General features: G+C 56.9%; 1 protein-coding gene across 2 annotated transcripts; it reads right to left on the reverse strand.

Moving 5' to 3' along the window:
• Positions 1 to 1803: 1803 nt before the first annotated feature.
• LOC122386904 (transient receptor potential channel pyrexia-like) lies at positions 1804 to 8356 on the reverse strand. Of its 2 annotated transcripts, none has more exons than XM_043376629.1 (2): positions 8276 to 8330; positions 1804 to 5675 (listed from the first exon to the last, which is right to left on the reverse strand). In XM_043376629.1, exons 1-2 carry the CDS (start codon positions 8301 to 8303, stop codon positions 3313 to 3315), a joined length of 2391 nt encoding a protein of 796 aa, XP_043232564.1. In that variant the 5' UTR covers positions 8304 to 8330; the 3' UTR covers positions 1804 to 3312. The 2 variants fall into 2 exon arrangements, 1 of the variants encoding a protein (XP_043232564.1); XR_006257452.1 differs by lacking the exon at positions 1804 to 5675 and adding an exon at positions 5791 to 5829 and having other exon boundaries at positions 8276 to 8356.
• Between the last annotated feature and the right edge of the window lie 2841 nt (positions 8357 to 11197).

Raw genomic sequence — 11197 nt, forward strand, 5'->3', positions numbered from 1 at the left:
AACACCAAAACCACCCAACGTTTCGTGTTATTCACTTTTTCAAGGGTGATATGACACATTTTACCTATAGAGTCAAGTACGTTTTTTCGGTTTCGTTCGAATATTCGAACGAAACCGAAAAAATGTACTTGACTCTATAGGTAAAATGTGTCATATCACCCTTGAAAAAGTGAATAACACGAAACGTTGGGTGGTTTTGGTGTTTTTATCTTACATCATATACGAATTAATTTGTCCAATTCAAACAATCGACATCCGACATCCCAGTATCGCATTATCTGCAACGCCATAGGCTTTAAATACAGGTGAATATTTTCTAACCTTATGTCAGTTATATGCCATCTGCCCGTCATTTGCGGCTTGTAAAAAATAAAACAAATATCAGCGAACATATCAGCATTGTACAAGCAATGCGCATTTAGCATTTATGGCTCCTCAGTCATCATGTCGCTCTTTGGGCACTGTCAGCCAAGACGTTACGCACAACTCCGCCGGCTTTCGGCACCGCTCGACCGTCCCCGCTCCCCGCCACAGCGAGAGTGACCGCGCGCCGGCCCTAAACCGCCGCAGGCCAAGACCACAGAGGCGGGACTTAGCTGTGACGTCATAACGTATCACAGACTGACTGGTGGTAGCCTCTACACACCGGGTGAAAATCTTGCTCGAAATTTAACATTACGAGTCAATGAGAAGTGCCTGAAATATTGAAATGGCAATAAAATATCTAAATTGTAAAAGTTTCGGCAGGTCTTGAAACAGCTATGTCCTGAGCTTGGTTGAAATTCTTCCACGCATTTAAAAATAATCGCGAAAAATTAGCGTGTCGGGTTGCGGCCGGCCGGCCGCGGACCATTTTCAGAAGTGGCGGGCAGACCGTGCGTCGAGTACTTGCTTTCTCGCGCGGCGGTACTGGGGTTAACTAGCATTGTTTAAAATATTTTCATTTGCCATGAACTTGAAATTATACACTGTAATTAACGATCTTTTGTCAATTATTACAAGTTCTTCAAATTTATTATTTGAAAGCAAATGATTTCATTTCACTCAAGAATTGTCTTGTCCACCACTACAACCGCCACCCAGCCGCCATCCATTGGAAGAGATAGGCTCTGCGGCACAAAGTGTCGTTTTAAACTGGACTGGGAACCAATGTGTGATGACATTTCGAGCTAAATTTATGCTCATTGTGTACCTAGAAGCATTGGGAACAACGCTCTGACTGTACATTTTTAGATTTTTGCCTCTAAATGAAAATATTTACAATCAAGTACTTTGCGAGCGCAGTTTAGAAGCTCCCGTAATGTTAAAGTCCTATCTCCTACAAGTATGTAAATACTGCTCTAGGGAACCAACAGTTCGCATCGTACTAGCTTTAAATTATATCCATATTGTTCCCAGTACTTTGCTGAACACTGTGGTGAGTGTACATTTTTCGTTTTTTGCTTTACAAACGTAAAATTCGTCTGGTTTTATACCACTTCATTCGCCTCCATAGCCCGGTAACGGCGCCGCGCGGCGCGGCCGGCCGGCGCCCGCTGTAGTTCCAAACACTGCCCGATAGATGGCAGGCGCAGAAGTGGTCCCAGCCGTCCCGGTACGGGGTCTCAAGGGGTCTGGCGTTAACAGTACCTACCTGCATGCATTCGGACTCCATGCGTTCAATGCACTTAATGGCTACAGTGAACAGCATACACCGAGTAGGTACTAGCCGGTACCACTCAAATCTCAACAGTCAATACATACCTACTAAAAGCGTTAAATATGTTCAATACAACAAATGTATTCAATTCTCAAACTGCACTCATTGAACTCATGGCACTCAATGCGGTGAAGTTGTTGACATTTATTATGCTCTATACATTTTCAAGCAGCTTCGACTGAAATATTGGCGAATCTTAGACAGGGATACATTTTAATCGGCCTCCTACACAACAACACTAACCACGACCCACGGAGAAGCTAGCTAGCCTAACGGTGGGCTGTACGAGCCGGGCGCGTTCAGTCCGTATAGTCAGGGGCTGTGAGTTCAGTCCGTAAAGTCAAGGGCTGTGAGCCGGGCGAGTTCAGTCCGTATAGTCAGGGGCTGTGAGCCGGGCGCGTTCAGTCCGTAGTCAGGGGCTGTGAGCCGGGCCCGTTCAGTCCGTATAGTCAGGGGCTGTGAGCCGGGCCCGTTCAGTCCGTATAGTCAGGGGCTGTGAGCCGGGCGCGTTCATAGTCAGGGGCTGTGAGACGGGCGCGTTCAGTCCGTATAGTCAGGGGCTGTGAGCCGAGCGCGTTCAGTCCGTATAGTCAGGGGCTGTGAGCCGGGCGCGTTCAGTCCGTATAGTCAGGGGCTGTGAGCCGGGCGCGTTCAGTCCGTATAGTCAGGGGCTGTGAGCCGGGCGCGTTCAGTCCGTAGTCAGGGGCTGTGAGCCGGGCGCGTTCAGTCCGTATAGTCAGGGGCTGTGAGCCGGGCGCGTTCAGTCCGTAGTCAGGGGCTGTGAGCCGGGCGCGTTCAGTCCGTATAGTCAGGGGCTGTGAGCCGTATAGTCAGGGGCTGTGAGCCGGGCGCGTTCATAGTCAGGGGCTGTGAGCCGGGCGCGTTCAGTCCGTATAGTCAGGGACTGTTGTGAGCCGGGCGCGTTCAGTCCGTATAGTCAGGGGCTGTGAGCCGGGCGCGTTCAGTCCGTATAGTCAGGGGCTGTGAGTTCAGTCCGTATAGTCAGGGGCTGTGAGCCGGGCGCGTTCAGTCCGTATAGTCAGGTGCTGTGAGCCGGGCGCGTTCAGTCCGTATAGTCAGGGGCTGTGAGCCGGGCGCGTTCAGTCCGTATAGTCAGGGGCTGTGAGCCGCGCGCGTTCAGTCCGTATAGTCAGTGCGCCTCTCTGCCCTGGTAGCTCTGGTCCTCAGACGAGTATTTGGCACTTCCATCCACACATTCCACTGAGTCGCTGGGCCACTCGGTGAGCCAGGGACCGTCAGTGACTCACAGGTAACCGCTGTGAGCGGGGGACAGATGACACGACAGCCAATTATTATGCCGTGTATGAGTCCTCGCCACACGGGCTCCCCCCCCCCCCGGAAATCTGCACGAACCATAACTGGCATTCTTTTAGCAGAGAGCACACTTCCACAGTAATTCCACTGAAATAGCCGTACAATGTAGCTTAAAAGCGACATATCTTTCAGCAGTTGTTTGATCGCTTACACATAGGGAGTGGTAGGTACCGATCGGTGTTCCACGAGTGCTCATCCATCTGCTGAAGCTCGTACTGTTCCTTCGTCGTACTTGGAACGATAGTATTTTAGGTACCTACTACAACTCCTACCACCCTCTACTGCGCGGCGGCCATCTTGGACATGACGTCCTCCATCTGCCTCAGTCTCTCCAGCATGCTGTTCTCCACGTCCTGCTGCCGCTCCAGGGCCGCCTGCTGCCGCTGCAGCACCTCCCTGATCCCGGCCAGCTGCTCCCCGAGGTGTGCCACCGGGGAGCTGGCGGTACGCCCTGCCCGGCCGCCCCGCCCCGAGGAGCTGACTGTGTGAGTCAGAGGGGCCCGACTGTACCGCCGCTGGACAGAGAGGGGCCGCCGCTCCGAGAGCAGCCGGGAGGAGACCGTGGAGCGCAGGACGCCAGTGGTCGACTGGCACAGCTCCTCGCAGCTCCCCAGCAGCGTCCCCGTGCCGACGCTCCCCAGGCCAGACTCGCAGACGTCGTCGTCCTCGGCGTCCAGCCCTGTCGCTGGCGGCGGCACGACCGGCTCGGCGGGCCGCCGCGCCTGAACGATGGCGTCCAGACTCTGACGCAGCTCGCTGCGCACTCGAAACCTGCGGCTGTACCCGGCGACGAACGCTCGCACTTTCTTACCACCCTGGGCGAACGGATCGACGGTGATATGCGGGGTGGCGCGCACTGCCGCCGCGGGCCGCGGCAGCACGCTCTGCCACTTCAACTGCAGCGAGTACCGAGCCACGTGCCGAAACAGCCACTCGGGCATCAGCCGCTTCAGCTTGTGCACCCAGCCGTCGACCATGAAGGCGGCCTGCTGGTTCCAGGCCGTGCGGTTGGCGAGGTTCTGCAGGAACTCAGCGCCGCCCTTGGAGAGAAACTTGGTCGTGTCGCTGATGGTCAGCGCCAGCAACAGGTTCAGCATCACGATGGGGACGAGCACGACGAACATGAGGAAGACGAGTGTGCTGAGGGCGTACCCGAGGCCGGACTGGGGCGTGTGCTTCTCGGCCTCCATGACGTCCACCTCTCCCAGCACCATGGCCGCCATGTTGATGGCGAGGAAGTGGCCGTGGAAGAGGTTGCTGCCCGGCACGTCTCCGCTGCCGAACATCACAGAGAAGGCGACCGAGAAGCCGATCAGCACCGGCGAGTAGACGAGGAGGTACTCGGCGATACTGCGCGTCACGTGCAGCAGCGAGGAGATGGCGCGAGTGGTCTTCCACACGGAAATCGACTCCAGGGCCATGGTGAACTCAAAGAACGCCATCAGCACGGAGAAGGCGTACACCAGCCGCTTTTCGGGCTCGCTGCGGAGGAACACCACGACAAAGATGAGCACCGTCTTCACCAGGACGGGCCAGCGCCGGCCGGAGAGGAAGAACCCGCCGCCGATGACCGCACACTTCACCACCAGGAACAGCAGCTGGAAGACGTTCAGTGTGACCAGGACTCCCTTCAGGGCGACCTCCAGACGGGGGATGTCGCTGCCCACGCGGTACAGGTCGACCACCATGGCGCCCAGGAGGGACGCCAGGAACACGACGCACCACAGGATCTTGGCGGCGGTGTGGTAGACAAAGTAGCCGTCCTGCCGGGTCAGCTCGAGCAGCAGCTCCACGGCCGGGTGGCCCAGCAGGTCCCAGCGGCCGCTGCGCTGCAGCTCCGTCACCAGCTCGGCCTCGAAGGGCCGCTCACTGCCGCCGATGTCCCGCAGCGGTTTGTAGCCGACCAGCAGCACGCCGCCGTCGCCCGGCTGCACGCCGCCGTCCAGCAGCTGCTGCACGGCTGCTGGACGCTCCCGCAGCAGCAGGCGGAGGTCGGCGGCGCTGAGCGCGGCGTCGGCCTCCAGCAGCGCGCTGCGGCAGACGGCGTCTCGCGCCACCCCCAGCGGCGTCAGGCCGCGGAGGTCCCTGACGTCCACCCGCGTGCCGCTCTGCAGCAGCAGCGACAGGCAGTCGCAGAACCCGCCGGCCGCGGCCGCGTGCAGCGGCGTCCGGTGACGGTAGTCCAGCACGTCAGGGTCGGCGCCAAACGACAGCAGCAGCGCCACCAGGCGCGCGTCTCCGTCCGCGCAGGCGGCGTGCAGCGGCGCGTGCCGCTGCCGCAGCGAGTGGGCGTTCACCAGCGCTCCGCCGAGTAGCAGCCGTTCGGCGCAGCGCAGTCTCCGCGCGCACACGGCCTGGTAGAGGGCCGACGTGCCGAACGCGTTCCCCTCGTTCGGCTCAGCTCCGTGTTTCAGCAGCAGGTCAATAACCTCGGGGGAGTCGGCCTCCACTGCCAGCATCAGCGCCGTCCTGCCGACGGCGTCCTTGGCGTTGACGTCACTGGAGGACGACGAGTTGAGGAAGAGCCGCACCTCCTCGGCGCTCCCGCGGAGGACGGCCTCCTGGAGCGGGCCGTGGACGCCGGCAGGGTAGTGCCGAGGCCGAGACGGCGGGCTGCCGGCGCTGTCCAAAGAGCGGTCGCCTGTGGACCAAGCAGAGCGGTTAGAACACAGAACAGAATGCGAGACGACGGGCTGTCGGAGCTGTCCAGAGAGCGGCCTGGGGACCAAACAGAGCGGTCAGAACACAGAACAGAGGCCGGGAGGACGGGCTGCCGGCGCCGTCCAGAGAGCGGCCTGTGGAACAAACAGAGCGGTCAGAACACAGAACAGAATTCGGGAGGGCGGGCTGTCGGAGCTGTCCAAAGAGCGGCCTCTAAAGGAGAGGCGGAAAGGAGGGCAGAACTGAGCGGGTACATAGAGAGGCGCGTAGCTCAATCGGTAGAGCGCTGGACTCCGCGTAGTGAGAGCACGCGTCCCCGGTTACAACAGTCCGGGTGCGAAGCGCAACGGGCGTTTGACGTTTATGGACCTCCTGACGGGTATAGTTGTGGCTTCGCTTAGCGAGGGCTCTGTCCTTGTGAATCCTTCCATTCAAAAGGTTCGGACTAAATTTATAAAAAGTCCGAACGGCCGGGTTAGAACGACCTGAGGGTGAGGATGAGGGGCTAGAGTATGACGAACTAGAGAGTTCGTTCTAGCCCAGGAGCGAGGGCTGAGAGTGGAACGAACTGGGGGGTGGTGAGGGGATGTGATCGATCCCTACTGGGGCGGGGAGGGGAGTGCTAGATCCCCTCTCCTCCGACGCTCAACCAAAGGTGATGTTAAACTGAACTGGGGCTAATTGACCTACAGGAGCAAACTGGACACAGAGAGGCTGGGAGGGACGGAGGGATATCCGGTAGGGGAGGGAGGGGTGAAGGACGGAGGGATGACCAGTGGGGGAGGGAGGGGTGCTGGACGGAGGGATGGCCGGTGGGGGAGGGAGGGGTGAAGGACATAGGGATGACCGGTGGGGGAGGGGTGAAGGACAGAGGGATGGCCAGTGGGGGGAGGGGTGAAGGACGGAGGGATGGCCGGAGGGGGAGGTCGCTGGGCCGGCTCACTCCAGCCACTGTGTCGTCATAGTTCGGTAAACATCGCTGATGTGTCCTGACGTCACTGACGTATGGGCCGTGAAACCGCGTCTCCGTGACGCCAGAGCAGAATGTCGTGTGTTTATTAGTCTATGATTGAAGTTTGAAGCAAGCTTTGCTTCTGCTTCTGTCGGTTCGGTTTCCCAAACAAAATTTTGCAATCGGCTGATAAATAACGGTCATGAGACTTGCGTTATGCAGCGTCATGGCAGATGCCCACATAACGTCGATAATTCACACTGGGAAGGAAATGCAGTGGGTATAGACAATAGAAAGATACAAAAAAAAAACAGAATATATGCCTCTCTTACTCGTCGTCAGTCTGCTAGCGACAGCTGACAAGATATCAATAAAAAGACGTTAAAACACCTCAAAGTCCATGCGCTGAAAAGAGGTACCAAAGCTTTAATTTTTCATGAATCCAGGATGACCGAACGATGGTTTTAGATCCTGCGAAGGCTTGCAATTGCATGTTCCGTTGTATGTATATGATCTTATTTGTTTGGCTGGGCTCCTATCGGCACAGAAAGACTGTTGAGGGGCTGGACTGATGAAGGGAGCATAAAGGCTGCGACGGCGCCGGGCTATGGGTCGACGTTGGACGGCTCGCGGCAGCGGCTGAGCCCATTCCGTCGGGACGAAGACTCGCGGTGGGAGGGACCATCCCACAGCCGGTCCCGCTGGGAGGGAAGGTCCGCTGGGAAGAACTGTCCCGTTGGGAGGGAGGGTCCCGCTTGGAGGGACTGTCCCGCTGGGAGGGAGGGTCCCGCTGGGAGGGAGGGTCCCGCTGGGAGGGAGGGTCCCGCTGGGAGGGAGGGTCCCGCTGGGAGGGAGGGTCCCGCTGGGAGGGAGGGTCCCGCTGGGAAGGACTGTCCCGCTGGGATAGAGTGTCCCGCTGGGATAGAGTGTCCCGCTGGGAAGGACTGTCCCGCTGGGATAGAGTGTCCCGCTGGGACAGAGTGTCCCGCTGGGAAGGACTGTCCCGCTGGGATAGAGTGTCCCGCTGGGATAGAGTGTCCCGCTGGGAGGGACTGTCCCGCTGGGAGGGACGGTCCCGCTGGTAAGGACTGTCCCGCTGGGAGGGACTGTCCCGCTGGGAGGGAGGGTCCCGCTGGGAGGGAGGGTCCCGCTGGGAGGGAGGGTCCCGCTGAGATAGAGTGTCCAGCTGGTAAGGACTGTCCCGCTGGGATAGGGTGTTCCGTCCAGCCCCCCCAAACGGCGGCAGCCCACAGGGACATCCCCGAGTCGGGTCTGCCCGCCACAGTGCCAAGGTCCACCGGAAACCGGTAACGGTGATGTGAACAAGGATGCGTTTTGGCTTGATTTTTTTTAAACTTCATTTTTGGATATAGAGGTGGTGGGAAGAGTGCTCGCTCGTTTTGTCGGATCCATGTGCAATGTGCATTGAAAGCGCTAAGAACATGCTTGCTTTGTTTTTTGCATGTCTGCTTTCGAGCTTGTTTTAGTTCACGCATGTAAATAATTAGATATCGCTTCATTGTAATACGGCATTGTGACGATAAATGCAGTAAAGTTGGTATAAGCACGGTGACGGTATAAGGGCATGACAAATGTGAACAAGAGACAGACGACACCAGCAGACTCACCAGAGAACCTGACTTTATCTCCAGGCATCTCCTTGCTCTGAGGAGACGTTTTACAGCCAATGGACGCGACTCACTGTGTCACTGACACTCGCTGTCACTGTGTCACTGACACTGTCACTGACACTGTCACTGTCACACTTTGGGTGCCATAAGTCCAGCGGTATCACCAAGTCTTCTTAAATCCACTGGCGCCAGATGAATGATGAATCATTGTCACGTGACACTGCTGAGTGTCACCCACTCGCAAATTCCGCGATGTGGGTCACGTTTGTGAGTCTGTGACACCCCGAACCGAAGAAGTGCTAGAAAACCACACACAGCGAGCACTGGTGACACGCAATCAAGCGGTTACGCCAAGACACCCAGAGAACCGAACTGTCGAGGTTTGGTGATGAGTCAGATGACACCGAGTGACACAACACACGTGGGCTCTTGTCGCCTCCAGCCCTGCTCTCAATAATTTCAGTCAGGATAAAGCGATCTCACACCAATGGGTCGCGACACCACCGGCCGACTGAGCTGGTCCCGGCCGTCACATAAGCAGCCTATCGGCCGGCGGTGACTCTGACTCCCGACTCCGCAACGACGCACGGTCCGGCACCGTCCCGGGCTGCCTGAACCGACAGTCGGCGCGAGCCAACCAACGCCGCACCGACAGTCCGCGCGAACCAACCACCGCCGCACCGACAGTATCTGAACCGACAGTCCCTGAACCAACGGCCAGTCTCGAACTGCCCCGTACTGAACCGACAGTTCGCGCACCAGCAGACGCCGCACCGACAGCCACGGAGCCAACACTCAGCAGTCCCTGAACCGACCGTCCGGTGGGCTGAACTAGTTCCGATCTGACCGTGTCAGCGCCGACCGTCACCAGCACCACCCGGACCGTCACCAGCACCGCCCGGACCGTAACCAGCACCACCCGGGCCGCCACCAGCACCGCCCGGACCGCGGCCGTCTGGGACGACCTGTGGCCGCGGAGACGGACGGACTCGGGACGGACTCGGGACGGACTCCGGACGGCAGCGCGGGGCGCTATCAGTCTCAGCTTCCTGTCCGTGTATCCCGCAGAAGGTGTCGGTGCCGCAGACCTCCTGTCCGCGGCAAAACAGTGGCGCAGGGTGACACAGTGATGTCAGCCCCAGCAATCGCCTGAACATTGGTCCGGTTTCTTTGTTACCGTAAAGTGGGGCTATTTGAGACAGTGGGGCTATTTGAGACAGTAAGGTAGTGGTTTAGTAAAATCGCTGTAAAATGAAAACCGTTTGATGTTTTTTCGTCATTTTTGCTTAAGCTGATGTGGAATTGAACAATGAATGCTCTGAATAACCTTTTTGAAAATTTCGAAAAGTTCTGAAAGAAATTTGCAATAAAATACGAAATACAGAAAAACGCACAATTTAAGTTGCTCGAAAAGGACCCCTACCTGCAGCTTAAAAAAGTTGAAGTTTTAACAGCTTCGCCACTGTATCTATCGCTACTACCTTTTTGCTTATAGGTTAAGCACATTTTTTATGAAAATATTATATATTGTTAACGGTACTGCCGATTGCGTAACCCATTGTCTCATAATCCCGATGATGCCCACCTGGTCAAACCTCAACGGATATGCCAAATAGCTGATGATAACGGTGATGCGATGCACCCGAGAAGACTTACCGCCATCTACCTGAAGTGCATCGAACGTTCGACATAAGCAACACCGGTGAATCGGTCGTGGTCATAAACGTGCAGTGGGTTCATGGTAGGTACTTTTAGCAGCAAGCAATATTTACATGTTCGTAGTGTAACATAATAACCCTTTAGCTGGTGACCAAACTAGTTATTCTGATGAATATGTGCTTAAAATGTGCTTCATCAGTAGGGTGTTTCATTACACTATGGTAAAATAATGTTGGTTCAAAACTCAGCCATATCGACTTTGCCCCAACTCTACCCGTAAAACTGAATCGATTGATACGCTTGAAACCCAAATTTAAGTATATTTAGGGGTCGCACACTTTTGTCACCAAAACTCGTTACACAGAGAAGGGGGCACATCCTTCCTTGGTGCGCTTGGGCAGCGCCTTTCGGTTGAATTCCACGACTTGCAGGCCATCGTTGTTAGGGCCCTGCCGCTCTCAATAGACCGTTGCAGAGCCCTCAGATGCCAGCATAGCCCCCGCAGCCTGGTTGTGTTGGGGCCCTCAGAGGCCGTCGCTGGGCCGCCTAAAGCCAAATGGGCCCTCATACTTGAGTTGGGTCTAGGGCCGTCACGAGGGCCCTCAGAGACCGTCGTAGAGACCCTCAGGGGCCAGTGGGGCCCCTGGAGTCCTGTGGGACCCTCAGCGGTCGTCATGAGGGCCCTTAGTGGTCGTTATAGGGCCCCAGAGGACAGAGTTCGTCGTGAGAGCCCACAGAGATCATCGTAAGGGCCCTCAGAGGCCGTCATATGGGCCCTCAGAGGCCAGCGTGGCCCCTGGAGTCTCTGTGGGACCCTCAGCGGTCGTCACGAGGGCCCTTAGTGGCCGTTGTAGGGCCCCAGGGGACAAAGCCCTATGGTGGGAGCCCTCAGAGATCGTCATAAAAGGGCCCTCTGAGGCCGTCGTGGGGGCCCTCAGATGCCGTGTGGAGCACCAAACGCGGCTCGGGACACTTCTAGCCGGTGTGGAGGCCCCGACTAGCATGGGGCGCTCCTGACCATAAATAGACACCCCGGATGATTCCACATCAGTGTTCGTTTCCCGATCACTGCACTGGTTTTCAGGAGAAAATGTATTTGATGGTGCGACGGGCCCCTTGTATGGATTTTGGGGGTGCAAAAAAGATATGTTTGCACCCCCGTGTTTTTCGATGGGGGTGCAGCTGCACCCCCTGCACCCCCTATTCCGCCGCCACTGCCTGGCTTTCTCAACCAAATCAGTTCGCAGGAAGACTACTCAT

This window comes from Amphibalanus amphitrite, unplaced genomic scaffold, assembly GCF_019059575.1.
Source record: "Amphibalanus amphitrite isolate SeventyFive unplaced genomic scaffold, NRLGWU_Aamphi_draft 000266F_arrow, whole genome shotgun sequence".
NCBI lineage: Eukaryota > Metazoa > Arthropoda > Thecostraca > Balanomorpha > Balanidae > Amphibalanus > Amphibalanus amphitrite.